At 36.5% G+C, this 18,543-nt stretch overlaps 1 protein-coding gene across 1 annotated transcript in view; it reads left to right on the top strand.

The window, feature by feature from the left end:
- Positions 1–18,495, top strand: part of tbx4 (T-box transcription factor 4) — an 18,662-nt gene extending 167 nt beyond the window's left edge. Inside the window, 10 exon segments of the mRNA XM_046862964.1 lie at positions 5,179–5,324; positions 5,578–5,672; positions 9,142–9,261; positions 10,431–10,578; positions 14,132–14,284; positions 14,394–14,482; positions 14,596–14,780; positions 14,783–14,830; positions 14,980–15,671; positions 18,039–18,495. Coding sequence (XP_046718920.1) covers positions 5,181–5,324; positions 5,578–5,672; positions 9,142–9,261; positions 10,431–10,578; positions 14,132–14,284; positions 14,394–14,482; positions 14,596–14,780; positions 14,783–14,830; positions 14,980–15,650 — 1,653 coding nt within the window. The 5' untranslated portion in view covers positions 5,179–5,180 and the 3' untranslated portion in view covers positions 15,651–15,671; positions 18,039–18,495.
- Positions 18,496–18,543: the final 48 nt, after the last annotated feature.

Below are 18,543 nucleotides of genomic sequence, written 5' to 3'. Positions count from 1 at the left end.
GACTGCGCACAGGAACATATCAAAAGCCAAGGTTTAAATGATTAAATGTACAAGAGATGATGGCATCCTGGTAAAGGAGAAGATGGAAGTGTTAGCCTAGCTCAGGCCTTGGGTACTTATCAATTAATCATCTTATAAGTACATTATAACAGAGGATTTGACACAGATTATACCGGCATCATGATTCTAATGAGATTATTTACACTGAACTCTGATCTGTTAGTTGTAGGCTGATCAACTGATAAATTAAGATAATTAAAGCTCGCACATTATTGGCCACATTATTGTTTCTCAAGGCCAGTGACTCCAAGCTTTTATTTTTATGTGTTATAAAATGTTTAATTCTATATGCACAATACAGAGCACAGTGATTGCCAGGTGAGGGAGTGTAGTTTGTAGGCCTAGGCTTAAAACAGAGATTATTACTATATAGAGCCACGTTTGGCCTTGGACTTTTAATTTTACCGTATCAGCTTCATATGAACTATTTTAGACATCTAATATTTCTATTTAGATCAAAATGCATTTTTATATAATGTATAGGAATGTGGCCTATTATGTGATTTTTCTAAAAATATTGATTTTCAAAATAACGTGTAAACATATATAAAAAAAGATTGCGTGTAATAATAATAATAATAATAATGACAAACAAAAAAACAAAGAACAAATGCTAAGAAGGCCTACATTTATTAAAGGAACTGTATTTACTTGCAAACGGCAATGATTGATTTAATTATAAAATAATGTTGTTGATGCGCACAGGTATGCGACACTTTAACTTTTAAACATTTTTTCGGGTAGACGTTATTAGAGCTATTATATAGTTATAACTAGATTTAATATCAGATCTAGGCTAACAGGCTACAGATACTCTGCATACGGAAATATAAGGCGTCAATGATATAAGTTTTAATCAAAACACTCATTGATCCAATTTTTAAACCTGCAATTATTTGTTTATTTTTTTTTTCGACTTCGTTTAACGAGAAGCATTTTGCATCGTGGGTTTTTTTTTTTTTTGTTTTTGTGACATGATTCAGTAAAAATGAATTACTGTTTTGTGAGAGGCAGATCCAAGCTCTTGCCCTTCATTTGCTCGTGTCAGCAGCAGAAATAAAGCCAAAGCTGCACCAGGTGATTTATCGATCTTTCAGCGTTATGCTTCGAGCAATTTACCCCAAAACCGCAATCATATTTCACTGGAAATGTAGAGGCGTTTAAAACAAAATCCTCAACCAGTTTCAAATAAACTCTATATAAAAATTAGCAATAGAACACAACAAGAAACCCCAAAGAGTCTTAACCACCACCAAACCCTCTGAACTGATATGAAGTATTGATTGTATGCTGTTTTGAATATAGAATGATTTCTTGTCATTTCTGACTGTCAGTCTCAGCTTGTTCACATGCCCCCCAGGCAGGATGTGTCCTTGGCTTTGAACCAAGCTGCATATTTTTAACAGATATTTGTATTTTCCTGGATGATTCTTTAACAGATTTATTAAATCGGGACTTTAAACTAAACTTCGACTTTATACTTTGTAGTCTCTAATTATTACTTAGTTTGAAGGTTGGCTCTGGATTTAGTCATAACCATCAAAATCTGAGATGGGGAGGAGATATGTTTTCTGAATGTTTCACGACTCGATTGATAACTTGCTTTGGGCAGAAGAGCAATAATAGCTGGTGTTGTGGTCGCTCGAGTTTGCGGAACAGTTTGAGGGCCGCTTATAGGTGTTATTATCGAGCGCAACGTCAGCGATGAGACGTGAGAGGGAGGGGGAGCGCGTGAGAGAGCCCTGTAATTCACCCCTACTGTCCTAACAAATCAAGATCTTCAGCATAGTTCCCCTGTGTGTATTCTCAAGAAAACACTGTGTAGCGAGCTCTGCTCTAAGCCACTAGTGCATCTGCTGCTGTGCTCAGTGTATTTCGTTTCGAGTGGAATATCTGTGTTTCGGGGGAACTGAGCGAAAGCACGGGAACCGTTACATCGCCCTGACGCAGGAGATGCTGAGCAGACAGCGCGCGCTCTAACCGGGACGTAACTTCCTGCCGATTCGCACCGAGGACTCGTTCCTGCTTTCTGAAGGGAGATGAAGGAACAATTCAGCACGTAGTAGCCCATTTAATGAGGTAATATTTATACCACCATTGGAGGGCACGAGTAAATAGTCGCTGTTTTGAGACCCGTCAAATATCCAGTTATATTTAGAACAATAAATCAATTTTCGAAAATGATTGAGCTAATCTGATTTGATTTAGCGGATCTTATTCTGCTTTTTATTTCAATCAAATGCACTTCTGCATGAAAAATTGTAAAGTACGATGGCGTTGAAAGAGGGGGTAAAATCTTCCTGGTACAAAAGCTGCATGGCCTGGTCAGTGTCCAGCCTCCATCTCAGCTGCTGTGGTCTAACGAGGTGTCAAAAATGAATACAGCATAAATACAATATGAAAATGACTTGAGCCAACACTGTTTGTAACCATTAGAAGCTTAAAATAATCAGTGCAGATAAAAATGATATTAATCCAAAATGAAATAATATGAAAGTGTAATCTTTCATAAAAGACTGGAGCATTTGCCTGTCCACTAAAAAACTATCCACAAAAGTTATTAGCATTAAACATCCGCGAGACTCAACATGACACCTTAAATCAGCCATTGCAAGTAAACACAACCATTTACAACCAGTAACCATAGGACTATACACTTATATGTTCGATTTAAACTATTAGTCTGTTCATTCATTATATATAAATAAATAAATGGCGTTGCTTTAAATATTTGATTAAATTTTTTTTACACTGTAAAATGCGGGTAAAGAAAATCTGGGCCTATTCGCCGATTTGCTGTTGCGTAAGTAGAAATCCAGATGACTCGATTGACATTGCCTTATCTTTAATAAAAATTAGATACAAGTATATTTTTAATTTAAAGAAACATCAGTATGAATTTTTTAAACTACTTAAAATCCACAAAATGAATAAAAATAATACAAAAACAATGTTTTAATGTGCCACTATTGGCGAACAAAATAAAAAGGCATTCTGCATGTTTATTATTGCTCCTTTATACAAAACTGTGATTCCTAAGTTATTAATATTTTTTTCTAGTAGGTAATAACTTTAGGTCTGCAATGCTTTATTGAACATTTTATTAATTACCAGGTTCATGCAGCAGAAACCTGTACTAATTTTATTCTAATGTATTTGATAGCAATTATCAGAAGCTTACTGATCATGGTACTCAAACTAAGAGTTTGACATTCACAAAGTGAAAAGAAGGACTGTGATACCCATGCTTTTGTGCTCATATACTGTATAAATCATTGATAATCCATAAAAAAATAACAATCCATTACTCCACAGTAGATGGAAAGTTTAATACTTGGTTCTATTACAAATCAGTATCCTTTTTAGCCTAAAGCACATCACAGGGGGGTGAGAGCTACAGTACAAGATGGCAGTCAAGATTAAAATTTATGAGAGCTGTCTTAATAACATGCATCATACCTGCATTATTCAGCCAAAGCCAGACCAAGAATGAAAGCCTCAAGAAGCCTGAAAACCATCAGCTGTTTCTGCCAATTACAAACACAGAACAGTTGCATTTTCCAGTAAAAAAAATACTTACTATACAAACAAAAATTAAGCACAATATGGTACTTATTCTCAATTTTAGCATTTCGTAGAAAGAGATGCATGGAGGTTTAGCTATCGCTCAGGACATTGGAATAAAGGTACTCTAAACCCAGTGCAAAAAAGAATCTCGGAATCTTCCAAGAATAATTTAACGGATTATATGTCTAGAGTGACGGAGATATAAACACAGCTCTCGCTCACTGGGGTTAGTTAAACAGTGTAAGTGAACGCCACATTTTGGACAGGGAAAGTCAACGGCTGACTTGCTGCAGCTTCACCGCGGCTGTCAGGCCTTATCTTTATTAGCCGCTACAAATGTCTGCAAAAGTTTACATGGAATCCTGTTCTTCTCTTTTTATCTGAAGGGTGTGCACTCACACTGTTTATAGGTGCGAGATTAAATAGAAAAATGGCATAGGGCTTCAGGACATGAGTGGTTAGCTTATTGGAATAAGCAACATAGGCACAACAGGCTATGGCGATAGTGTCACTATAAACCGTACCTTTCATGTGATGTTTGTGTGTGAGCAGTGAAGGGTCGTGAGAGAGGGGGGTTCAGATGGCGACCTCTGTTAATGGAATCAGCAGTGTTTAGGCCTTCTTACATAAAACTCTGCTGTAATGTTGGAAATATAAATATTTAGGCAGGCAATACTTTAAGAACAAATGGATCTCAACCTTTTCCATGAAATTTAGAGGCCAGGTCATATTATGACATTTTCTCTTAAGAATGTAAATGTTAATCAATTTTTATAACGTTTATGATGTGAACTGTATAATATCACTACACTGTCAAGGACAAAAAAAAGGAGCCATATATTATCAGGTCATGTTTCCATCAATCATCACAGGTACCCTATTTTTGAGTAAACTTTAAAAATCATATGTAAAATAAATAGAATAAAAACGTAACTTTTAGTAATTATATATATATATATATATATATATATATATATATATATATATATATATATATATATATATATATATATTTTTTTTTTTTTTTTTTTTTGTAAATTTAAAATGTAAGGTAATAGTAACCAGTTATATTACATACTATTATTAATATATAAATATAACAAACTTATAATGTCATAGTGTTTTAGAATGTTTTAGAATACTGAAAAGTAAAAGATTTTTGAATGAATTCTAAAATAATCTCACTGTTTACATTTTTAAGTGCTATAAATTATTTACTTTAGAATAAAGGATATGAATAGATTTGGCTCTGTCATGCCATGTTGGATCAGTTAAATATAGTTTAAACAATGTTAGCTAAACAAATCCTTTTAAATTAAAATCGTATATCAGTGCTTGTAATAAACAATTTTAGTTTATCCTAAATTATTATTCATAATCATTAGTATATATTTTTTGCAGTGAAACCAAGTATACTAGACTACTGATAAACTACATACCACTTGAAGTTCTTTAAAAGTAGCTTTACAATATTAAAACAAAATGATACTTAAATATATGTATACACAATTGTACTTACTCATTACAATTTTTTTTTTTTTCACTTTTCAGAGATGCTCCAAGAAAAGGCCTCAGCTGTGGCTGATGAAGGTGTGACTGTGGCACAGTCTGGAGAGCTTGCTGAGCTTGCTACCGACTCCTCACATCCGGGATTGAATGTGGCCCCGACCATTCACCACAACAATGATGTAGACCAGGTAAAACAATGTCCAACAACAATATGTGACATGTTTAAAACTGTGAAATATTTTACAATATATTGCTGAGGAAAAACACACAAACACACACTCTAACATACTGCAATTAATATAGTTTAATTAGATTAGGAATACATATTTACATTCTAGAGGTATTTCTTTGCAGGTAAAGTAAAATAAAAATGTTTTTTCCACAATTACATGAAAACTGAATGCTGTCATATTTTTTCGATCATTTGTTTTGTTCACAAAGAACATCGAGAACATCAAAGTAGTCCTTCATGAGAGGGAACTTTGGAAAAGGTTTCATGAGGCAGGAACAGAGATGATTATCACTAAAGCGGGCAGGTGAGTGAGTTACACTTTACTAAAATTCTGAGAAGGGAAATATGCAGTAAATATTATCAGTATTTTTCACACACAAAATGTACATTATTTCTAATATTTTGAAAGATTTATCAGCAATCATGACTACAAACATCTACCAACATTAAGCTTGGGTGAATTCCTATGTCCATCAATATTTAATTGAAAACACAAATGCCGGCCTTGTGTGTTAGATTTAATGCACAACATAGATTAGGAGCAGGAGTTTGAGCATTAGGTAGAGCATGAGTCAATGGTTTCTGCCAGGCGTAGCCTGCGATTTCTCAGGTTTTCTATGTGGGAAATGTATAAGGTGACCACAATTTTTTCTTAATGCCATAACCTTGTGAAAAATGGGCTCTCCCTTGTCCAGCTGATGAAGTGCACAACAATTCCTCTTTGAAGAGCTTAGCAGTGCACTATCACACAGCTGCAAGGGAGATTGCCTTTTTAGACAGTACTTCATTGATAGATGAATATTTCCAATGCGGTTTATCATAAAAAATATGTTCCCAGCTTGGTAAAGCAAGACAAATGTTTGTTGTGTTACTTTTTCTGATTAAGAAAAAAAAATATTGAATTGTAGGTCTCAACAGAAATCACAGACATAGCTCTGTGAAAGGATCTTGTTACATAAACAGCGACAAAGTTTCAGTAGTTCTCATCATAGTGTTAAGTTACCAAGGGTGTCAAGCTGTGTCTGTGCTGTGTAATCTTTCCCATGCTGGCTGTTTCTGCACATTAACAATCAGTACTGTTAGATGGCAGTATGGTTGGCCACAGCAGAAGATGAATGATAAAGTGAGTAATGTAGACCAAAATGCAGTGAAGCTACAGTAAATGGTATTCACTTTTTAATGTTTCATTTCTGTAAGAGACAAATGAAGAAGAAAAATAAAAGGATACTTATTATTCACAGTATTGCAATGTGAACTGCATGACTCTAATTTCACTCACATTAAACTGTATAATCGGTTGTTGGCTGCTGACTGTTGTACAAAGTATATTAAATATTTCCAGCATGTGTTGTCTAAACTAGAGAGGTGATAGATACTTGATTGTTTTTGTTCAGTCTTTTAAGCAACAAAACGCATCTTTATGGCATCATTAATATTGGATCTAGAGTAAGATAATATGTTTTCGTTAAGAAAAAATAAAGCTAGAAACTTTATTATACAAAACCAATTTGAAAGGCCTAATATCATTGTAAAATATTACCAGGTTAAGTAAGTGAAACAATAACTTTAAACTTAAAACTAGATTGTATATACACTGAGGTGTGGGATATATTATACTTTTACTTCTTATTCCTTAATTCCATCTAATGTTTTTATAAGATATTTATCTGAAATACTTTATATATTATATAATTTTGTTTAATGGCTCCTTTAACAGCCTAATTCTTACTTTCAGATTGATTGTCACCCGATTAAGTACAAATATATCAGCAGATTTAGATAAGATATTTTTCTGTGATGAAAAAGTGAAAAACTACATAATATTAGTGCATCGCAGAGGGAGAAAGTTGTCCACACCCATACGGTGTCTATTCTACACAGCTGAACTCTGGAAGAACTCCTCAGAGTGATCGTGAGAGGCTTGTTATTGCATGAGCATGTCCAAGACTTCAGCGTGTTCATGGCTGTTGAGAGTGAGAGCAGCCGGCCAATGTGAGCCATCTCATTGTACACACACCGTCAACGAGCACACTGTTGGGCACTGATCAGCGTCTCCCAGGCTCCAATGGGCCCCAATGCTTCATCATCCCCATCTTTTTGATCTTTGCTTTGCTGCCGCTTCCCACAGACAGGATGGATCACTGGCAGAGCAGACGTGCGAGTGAAAGAGAGAGGAGCATGCTAAAAGAAACAGCTGGCAGTATGCGTATGCTGACACACTCCTTATCCTTTACCATTCCACACATACACACTCACATGTTAGACCAGAGAGAAAGTCATACATAGTAATAATACCTTGTTATAATGGTTTATAAAATTTGGAAATATTACATGAAAGCTGTTTAAAGAAAGGAGCATGAACATTTTAATTCTACTTTATTACATTATCACCTACCCCTTATTACAATTAATTGTTAAAAATTATTTGCAGTGCAGGGAGACGTCAAATGGAGAAAAGACACTGGTAGTAGCCAGTTTTAGAGTACAATCCTACAGAAAGCTCTGTTTCCGATCGTCCTACAGCTTAAAGCACCTTTCTGGGATTACCCCATCCAGCTTAATATCCGTGATTGGATTTCAGCTCCGGACCAGACACACGAGCTTACCTTGGTCTGGAACAGACACTGATCTTACCTCATTGCAATCCCAGCTCTTGGGGTATTAGAGCTAATGTTATCTTGGCTGCCCTTCACATGCCACTCTTCAGCCATGGGCCTTTGAAGCTTTACTCCTGCACACAAAGTTGAGAGCTTGCACTTTTGCAGCCATTTATTTAGAATTTAGAGACAGTTATAAATGTATGACTGCTGGTTGAACCTGTTGTCAAAGGAAGCCCCAGATAAACTGATGCTCCATGGTGGAACTTTTGGAGGCCAGTGACATGCATGCTATATAAACTGCTGTCCATTCTGAGCCACCATTAAAAAGCACTTAAGGTTTATATGAGCACTAGTTGCTTTTGCATCTTACTTTTGACGCACATGGGATGAAATGAGGGTTTATTTTCCAAAATGGGTCAGGGAAGGTAGTTCCATTGATGTATTTTATGTCTAGTATGTCTGGTATATTAACATATTCTGTCTATCATCCTGGCTCCACTATATTTCACAGAGCTGGTATACCAACAAACCATGACTATAACTATCAGATTTAATCACCTTATTTGTCCAAGAATTGATTGTTCTGCTTGTTCCTCATTAAACTCTTCCTCTGATATTCTTACCCATTAGAGTCATTGCTTATTGCTCAAGATATACTTTCAAGTAGCAGTAATTTATATAAATGATTCAAAGATAAAATCAACTCCATAGATGAGTCCAGTTCTTTTAAAAAATAAATTCATTTCAGATTAAGAAGTAAAGGGATTTTTAACTATTGACATCATCTCAAAGGAGATTTATAAAAGATAAACAAATTCAGAATATAAATTTTAAATTAATGCGTATATACTTTTAAGTTGATCCTAATGATGAATGAGTCGCATGAAATGACTTGATCTAGAATCTAGCTATGTAAACTATTAACCTCTATAAATGTGCAAATAAAAGCATGCCATTAGAAAAAGCTTTTTGCATAATGTACCATGGAAACATACATAGGTGACCACTGTATGGTTTTTGTCAGTCGGTATAAGATGCTGCAAGAAGTAAAACATTTTAACTTGTGTATACTTTTTAAGATATCATATTATATCAAAGTATATCATATCATATAAGATATACCTTACATTTTCTCCACATTTAAAATTTTCTTTTTTTTTTTTGCTGTGCAAGGCGGATGTTCCCCAGCTACAAAGTAAAAGTAACAGGGATGAATCCAAAAACTAAGTACATTCTTCTAATCGACATTGTTCCAGCTGATGATCATCGTTACAAGTTCTGTGATAACAAGTGGTGAGTCAAGGACCCTTGTTGCATCCTTAATCCTTTTCTAATCACCACCTAATCTACCGTAGATAAAAATTAAGAGTCATTAAAAAAACAGTTCCGTTTTTTAATACTGTAAATTGTGCTAGAAATGTATTTGGGCAACCTGGCAGGCCTGTAGCTTGCACCTTAAGATAACTAGCTTGCAAGGCTGCATATTAGCACATATAACCCTGTTTTAAGATGTCCATATTATTTATGTGTTTATCCTCTTGCCTTTGAAGAAGGAACCATGCATAAATCATCTCTATGCTCACATCTGCATTCTTTGCATGAGTAGATCCATCAGTCTGTATCAGATCTATCTTTAGCAAGGGGGTTGATCATGGTACATCTGGTTTTTGTCACCTCCAGTGTCCCCTTTACTTTAATTGTAATCACTGCATTACAACAAAACTGTTCCTATTAAAAATGTTTCTGCATCAGAATCTGGAGTAAAACGCTCATTTAGGGAACACTGATTACCATGCAACTCTATTGGTAGACTGCTTAATGTTAGTTGTTGCTGGGAATTGTCATTAGCACATAGTTAATTATTCCAAGTTGTTGGCAAGCAGCCTGTCAAAACCAACGGGCTAAAAACAACAGGGTAATACATGTCCTCTGTGTGACCCTGAGCCTCTGGCAGTGCCACCAAAGCAACCAATGAAATGTATTAACAACTGGCCCAGTTGAATGTGTAAAATACAGAACACTCAAAAACAAAACCATTCTTTTCCATAAACTGCACATTTCTTCAAGAAAACCCACATTTTATGATCAATTTTAAGGGATGTGTAGGATACACAGTCTTTGCCAGTGTTGGTTCTGGAGTACCTCAGTGACACCTTAGAGGCACATAATTAACAATGATGTTACAGTCAAAGCAATTAAACTTGGTCTTGAGGAATGATTTATTTAATGTTATGGATATATGTGACTATGATATATCTACAATGTTGTTTTGGATAGAAGACTTCCTTTGGCAGACTATAGCTATGTGACATTAAAAAATTGCCTTTGCTGTGGACACAGCATGGTTGTAATATGTCAGCAAGAGATCCCATAAAGTGAAACAGTGCTACATTTAAAAGCCTCAACTTTGTGTGTGTGTGTACTTTTTTTTGTTTAATTTGCGGATAAAATCTATTTTTTAGGATGGTGGCTGGAAAAGCAGAGCCAGCCATGCCTGGGCGGCTCTATGTCCACCCTGACTCTCCTGCAACAGGAGCTCACTGGATGAGGCAGCTGGTCTCGTTTCAGAAGCTAAAATTAACAAATAACCACCTGGACCCTTTTGGACATGTAAGTGTTTGTTTGATTTTTGTTTTGGTTTTATTTTTTTTTGCATTGTCATATAACTTGATCATATATAAAAGTACTTTATATAAAACACACTCATCCAGAAAGATCCCCAGATTTTACAAATATATATTTTTTCTTTGAAATATGTATAATTAAAAAAATGTTCAGGTGTCCTACTATATTACTCATGACAATTCTTCAAAATACAACACATAAGTGTCAGAACAAATACAGTGCTACATTTGATGTTACATCACTGAGTGGCAAAGCATACAGTGAGTCCTTGCTATACTCCATCCACTTGGCTGAATTTACATTATTTCCTAACAATTCTCACTTCCTTTGCTATTTTTAACATTATTTTTCAACTGCATGACATGACATGTCTGCTGAAGAGCAATGACAGAAAATGTGAAGAGGGCCAAGTGGGAAATTAAATGAGTGCTTTTAGTGATGTAGTCAAATGGGAGTCAAAAAAGAAAGAACAAATGAAAAAGTCAGTGACCATGTGTTTTAGGGAGTCACATCTAACTCAAGAATTTATTCAACCATATCAGTTACTTACACGGAGCATTAACATTTGCATGATTACAGTGAGTTGCCGTGCTAATTTTAAACTGGTCTGAAAGACAGCCTTTATTAAAATTACTTGCATCAATTATTAGAAAAATAAGCCATGGCATGGGCAAGCATTATAATGATGTACCACTGGTAAAGGTGTTTTTGGGACAATTTAAACTTGAGCATCAGCACTGCATATAAAGATTTTGTCTACAAAACTTGCTCAATGATTGCATATGGAGGAAGCTAAAACAGTCACATTTCACATAAATTTCAGATAATGGGTTAAATCCAGATAAACTGTGATAAGGAGAAAATGAAAGCAGAACAGAGATGAGTAGTGTGAACATGGCAGTGCTGCCCAGAGGGCCCTTGGGATAACTTGTCTGAAGTTATCGCATCAGAGGCAAGCTCATTAGGTTCATAACCTGTCGGATTCATGCAGGCTTGGTCTGTCAGGAATAGTTGAGTGACTGGGAAGTGATGAGGGGGGGTAATGGGGCCAGTATGAGGCCACTAAGCTACACTGATGCCCATACTAGCAGGGATACTGCAGTTAACCAAAACGATTCTCACACTGGGTGCCTCTGAAGCCAAGCTATTATAGAGTAGACAATCAGAAGAGACAACACCACATCAACTGCAGAGCCCTGACAAAACAATATACAAAGAAAAGAGACTTTCAACAATTTGTCAAACATGTTGAAACATGGACTGTGCTGTGGTATTACTTAGAACAAGAAGGTCACTTAATAAGCATATAAAGTCTTCTTAAAAAGCACTGGAACAGCAAGGCCCATTCTTTTGTTTTTGCTATACACTAAAGACATTTGGGTTTAGGATCAAAAGGTGAATATATATGTTAGATAAATTTTACAGTTTTCATTTCCTTATATTAATTTAGGAAATTAATATCAATGCAACTTTGATGGCAGACCATCCAAGTTTAAGGCGATTCTGAGGTATTGGATAGTCTTCAGGTAAATGGAAGAAAATATAAATTTATAGATAGTTGCATATTCTTGCAAAAACAGCCTCAAGCCGGTGACCCACTGACATCACCAAAGTGTAGCTTTCTTCATTTGTGATGCTTTTTTAGGCTTGTACCCCTCCCTATCACTTTTGCCCTGGTGAAGTCATTTCAATTCAGGTCACCTCATTTTTTATTTGTATATCGCTTTTAACAATGAACATTGTGTCAAAGTAGCTTTACAGAGATAAAATGGTCAGAAAGTTTTATAATATAATGTATGTTTATTACCTATAAGTATGTTCCTTATCATTTTAAGTTGATCCCTAATGAGCAAGCCAGTGTCAAGTCAGTTTTCACTGTGTGCATCAGCTATATATAGTTGAAATGAGAATAAAATCTTCTTGGGGTGAATCGGGCAGACTTGAAGAGAAGAAAGGAACAAGAATACTTGTCCCTTAGGAGCATGTTTAACTCGACAGAGAGAAAGAGGGAAAGGGAGCAAGATTAAAAGAGAGAGAACAAGAGAATGAGAGAAGTAGGGTGAGAGTAATATCGTTACGTTCTCATTGTTTCATAAATGTTTAAAGAGACTGTACAGTGTGATCAGGGTGCAGGCAGGGACTCTGTCAGTGGCAGAACAATGAAAAGGAAGAGCTAAAAAAATAACACAGACAAGATGGATTCCTGGCTTAACCGCCGCACCACCACCATCAACAAACCTGAGTGAACACATGAGAAAAAGGGGACGACAGCATCCCAATAATCCCAGTTCACCAAAACACATATATATTTATGATTAGTCCAGATTTGCTCCTTTACCAAGAAAAACCTAATGACGAAAGGCTTGACAAAATAAACGTGTTTTCAGCCTAGACCTGAAGGCTGTTTCATAACTGTGGGGTTTTGCATAAGAACGCTCTCCCCCCTCCTTTACTCTTCATTATTGGAGGTACCAGTATATAGCACGCACCTTTTGATCAAAATAGGCTTGGTGGATCAAAATGGCAAAAAGTTTGCTCATTGCCTTGCTTCATGATGAAGTTTTACCCAATTAGACTGGGTGCTTTTCTCACTAAACTGGCAATCAGAATGTTTCGGTAGACTTTTGGTACAAGCGCAAAAAGGAAAACCTGAAGCCCTAAGAAAACACAAGAAGGAATCTAAGAGTTTGGTCTATGCATTTGTAGAGGTTTGTAACAGCATCACATGCTGCAACTTATATAACGCACGTCAGCATTAAACCAGTGACATGTGACCTTTTGAATTAATGGCTATTGTCTGTATTTACAAGAATGAGTAAGCAGGTAGTGGGACACTCAGTTTGACCTAAGGTTGCTCTTTACACACTAAAGTTCGTGACTCATTTGAAGGGAGAAGCTGTGTAATCTGTGTAATAAAACAGATGACTTTGATGCTCATTGGCCCTGACATAGCTGTGCTGTGGTTGACCCTGAACTAACGCTCCAATGAGCATCCAACAAACAGCCCCTCTGAGCAGACTGGTGCCAGAGTGACCTACCATGTTTCACATCTGCGTGCGTTCGCGTGCGCGCACACACACACACACACACACACACACACACACACACACACACACTAATTGGATTACTTAGAATGCAACACAGAGCAAAAGGACATTCATTTATAGATCCTTTAAATTAATGCAGAATTAAAGACTATAAACCTTTATGTTACAGTGAAGATCATTTTTAATTTAAGTATATTTAATGCTCTTTCACAAACTGTCAAAAACTCCTTACTGATTCTGATACACAAATTTTTGATCACAGCTTGACAAGCACCTCTAATTATAAATATTATACATATCAAATTGGAATAATATTCAAGTATCACTATGTCAGAATCTACAGGTGAAGTCCAACCCAGTGTACAATTTTTCTTGCTCCCAATATACCTTTCTCTGACAACCACATACCTCACAGTCTGTAATATTTGATAAATTATGTCTTTATTTATTTGGGACAAATTAATAATATAACAATGTTTTTCTTCTCCCAGATCATCCTGAACTCCATGCACAAATACCAGCCCAGGTTGCATATCGTCAAAGCGGATGAGAATAATGCCTTTGGTTCTAAGAACACAGCCTACTGCACCCATGTGTTTCATGAAACCTCATTTATCTCTGTGACATCCTATCAAAACCATAAGGTAAATATTTGGCCACATGCATCATTACATGACAGAAATGTGCACTAGAAAGTTACCTGGTGTGATAAATAATTTACAACACAAGCTTAAGTCAATCTTGTTTTTGTAGATTACCCAGTTAAAAATTGAGAACAATCCATTTGCCAAAGGTTTTCGTGGTAATGATGAAGGAGATCTCCGAGTGTCCAGACTCCAAGGGTGGGCACAGTAAAAAATAATTGTTAAAACATTTACATAACTAAATAAAATGCTGAATGAAAAAATAATAAAAACTATGCTCATTTGTTTCTGAATATGAACAATATTTCCAGGAAAGACTACCCAGTGATTTCCAAAAACATGGCAAGGCAACGGCTCATCACATCACACACCCATCTGACTGGAAAGTTAAGTGCAGGGGTATTGAGTGGTCACCCACAGGTCCACTCTCATTATCAGTTTGACGGTGGGGTCGCTCTGTCCAGTTCTGACCCACAGGAGCCTCTGTCTAACCCATTTCTTCTGGCAGAGAGTCCAGTCTGCTTTACCATTGCTTCAAGCATAGAGGTACTACAGTATTGTGTGTGATAAAATTCTTTTTTTATATCTTTATCAGTATGGTGATACAGTATATTTGCAGTAGAAAACCAAACACTAATTTACTGCTTTAAAAATGAATCCGGCTATCTGTGTCTTTTAAATCTCTCTATTCTTAGATAACAACAGACATTTGGAGCTGGGCTGCAAGCGGCCCTACCTTGATGCCGCACCTTCGGCTGTTTCAGATGAGCACTACTTCCGCTCCCCTTCCTCCTACGAGCCCACTTTACTGTCTCACCCTTACTGTGGTGAAGCGTTTGGCTCTAGAGAGGCTTGCATGTATGGAGGTATAGATGGTGAGGCAGGAGCTGAAGGTGTGGCTAGCACTGAGGATATGCCTCCACCTTCCCTAAACTGCAACATGTGGGCTTCAGTGCAGCCCTATCCTCGCTATGGTATGCAGACTGTTGAGGCTGTGCCCTACCAGCCCTTTAGTGCCCACCTAACAACCACTGCCACCACAGCATCCATCGTCTCGCATCACTCCGCACCTATGCAACGGCCACAGCCTGCACCTCAGGTTCCAGATCTGGTGTCTTTTGGTGCACAGCGGGCTTTGCCACCAATACAGTCTTCCTCATCCTCATCTTCCTCATCTCCTTCTGGTGCTTCTTCATGTGACAAATCAGCACATCTGCTGCTATACCACAGGAAGCCTGGTTCACCTTTAAGAGTCCACAGGGATTTTTCAGCCTACCCGACCCAAAGCCCTACATCATCAAGAGAGTCGGTGTGCCAGTATCAGATGGGCCTCAGCAGCATAGGGTCCCACTGGACTGACAGCTAAGACAAGATGCAGAACATCACTGTAATGTTTATTCTAATATTTGTCCGTCACCTACCACATACCACAAAGAGATTATTTTTCTATACAACCATTTTCAGATTGTCAAGTTAATATGCAAATATTAGACTAATTTAAGTGTAGAATTTGTAAAATATAACACTGTTATTTAATTCCCCATTTATGTACACAATCTAAATAGTAATAATAATAATTATGCTTTTATTATTAAATAATACATATATGCAGCAATTATACAACTATAAGTGTATTATGTGTAATAGGTTCTCCATAAAGCCTGCATTTGAATTTGATTTACATTATTTATACATATATATCACACTGTTTGTGTGTGTGTGTGTGTGTGTGTGTATGTATGTATGTATGTGTATATATATATATTTTTTTTGGATGGGCAGTGTGGGTATATTTTATATATACATACACACACACACACACACACACACACACACACACACACAATATACCCATGATTACTGCATGGATTATTACATTTCAGCTGGCAACATCTTTTTAAACCCTAACTGATGCAGTGAGTAGCTTCTCATTTCTTAAACCATTGCGGAAGACAGATCCTATGATCGTGGAAAAGATGTTAATCTGTTTCAGAAGAGTCAGATTATTGGCATGCATCAAGCAAAACATCTAATTAGCTGAAACTACAGAAATTGGGTTAAGAACTGTCCAACACATTATTAAATACTGGAAGGATAGTGGGGAACCATCATCTTCGAGGAAAAAATGTGTTTGAAAAAAAATCTTGAATGATCATGATCGGCGATCACTTAAACGTTTGGTGAAATCAAATATTAAAAAAACAACAGTAAATGGCTATGTTTAATAGAGAAAGTAAGAGCATTTCCACACGCACAATGCAAAGGAAACTCAAGGGATTGGGACTAAATAGCTGTGTAGCCTTAAGAAAACCACTTATCAGTAAGGCTTAATAGGAAAAAGGCTTCAATTTGCTAATAAGTATAAAGATTGGACTCTGGAAGAAGTTGATGTGGTCTTAGGAGTCCAGATTTACCCTGTTCCAGAGTGACGGGCTCATCAGGGTAAGAAGAGCAGCGGATGAACCGATGCACCACCATGCCTGGTGCCTACCGTACAAGCCTGTGGGGGCAGTGTTATGGTCTGCGGTTGATGCAGTTGGTCAGGTCTACGTTTATCAACGTTATGTTCCCAAAGAATGAGGTCAGCTGACTACCTGAATATACTGAATAACCAGGTTATTCCATGGATTTTTTCTTCCTTGATGGCACAGGCATATTCCAAGACGACAATACCAGGATTCATCAGGCTCAATTTGTAAAAGAGTGGTTCAGGGAGCATTGGAAATAATTTTCACACATGGATTGGCAACCACAGAATGTGTTGGATGTGCTAGAGAAGACTTTTTGCAGCAGTTCGACTCTCCCATCATCAATACAAGATCTTGGTGAAAGATTACTACAACTCTGGATGGGAATAAATGTGACATTGCAGAAGCTTATCAAAACTATGCCACAGCGAATGCATAATCAAAGCTAAAGGCGGTCCAATTAAATATAAATGTGTGTGACACTTTTTTTTTTTTTTTGGACAGGCAGTGTATATATATATATATATATATATATATATAATCATACAGTTGTAAATCAAAGTACTGGTTTCAAACTTCTGAGTGGTAATTCCACACTTTTAAAGAGTAATGGGTTGAGCATATAAAGTTTTAATTTGCTCTTGTTCACTGTCATATTTATCTGTGTATGGTGTATGTTTATAGTTGTGCTTGGAATTACATTGGATGTAACAATACATAAGCACTGCACTGATGGATGTTCAAAAAATATTTCAGTGCCAATGGTGTGTTAAAGCACAAATGACAATTTTTGACAATGCTATATGATGTTGGTATAATGTAGGAGACATTTATAGTGTTTAATAAATGTAACATTTTAAAATGAACGATATTTTGGGCCAGCATACAGCCATTTGTACACACAATGATTTCTGTGTCAGTTTTTTATATAAGACTCTATTCAGATTAAAATATTCTAATAACACTTAGCACAATATGAGAAAATCCCTCATAATAAATGTACCCAAACATTTACCTTTACCTTCCAAATATACTGGATGGGATAGGATATTTAGAGCATTCAGGGCAACATTGCGTTTACATAAAGTGGTCTAGTGATAACTGCTAAAATTGATTATACAAAAGTATGGACTTTATTTCATAGCACTACTGAGATCAGAGGTTGTAGCACAATTCAAATGCTTTTGTCAGTTCCTCATTAGACCTTAGGTACTTTGAGTTCAGTATGTTCATGTGGCCATGAATGAGCTCTATTCTGAACCATGCTCTGTTATGTGTCCATGCAGAATTGGAGATCTAACAATGTGTGCTGAACACGCCAAAATATAGTTCTGATTGTGGCATTAATCTCAATCCAACATGGTACACTTAAAGTCAATGGACATCAGAGAGGACCTGCACAACCAGATGGAGGCTTTAAGAGCGATCCTGATGCCAAGAGGAGAGGAGAACAGAGAGCTGTTAAGGTGTCCAAGACCAAAGACCCAAAGGACTGAGCTCGTACAAGGCTGAAAATGTAAAACAGCAGGCAAATGGCCATAACGCAAACTCAAAAAGGATGAACCAGACCTTGGTAAGCCTGCTCACTGCTCATTAAGGGAAAAAATTGATGTATTTGAAAACCATATGTTGGTCTGGTGATCCACATGATCCAATTTGCTTTGGATTCAACATGTAACAAAATCCATAATGTTTTTTTTTTTTCTTGCACACCCGTTGAATAAATGCTACTTTTATCTCCTAGTCAGTTTCTAAAATTAGACTCTTTATACACATGTTAAAACCAAATGT

This window comes from Silurus meridionalis, chromosome 12 (genome assembly GCF_014805685.1).
Source record: "Silurus meridionalis isolate SWU-2019-XX chromosome 12, ASM1480568v1, whole genome shotgun sequence".
NCBI classification, from domain to species: Eukaryota; Metazoa; Chordata; class Actinopteri; order Siluriformes; family Siluridae; genus Silurus; species Silurus meridionalis.
This window is presented reverse-complemented; position numbering and strand designations above follow the sequence as displayed.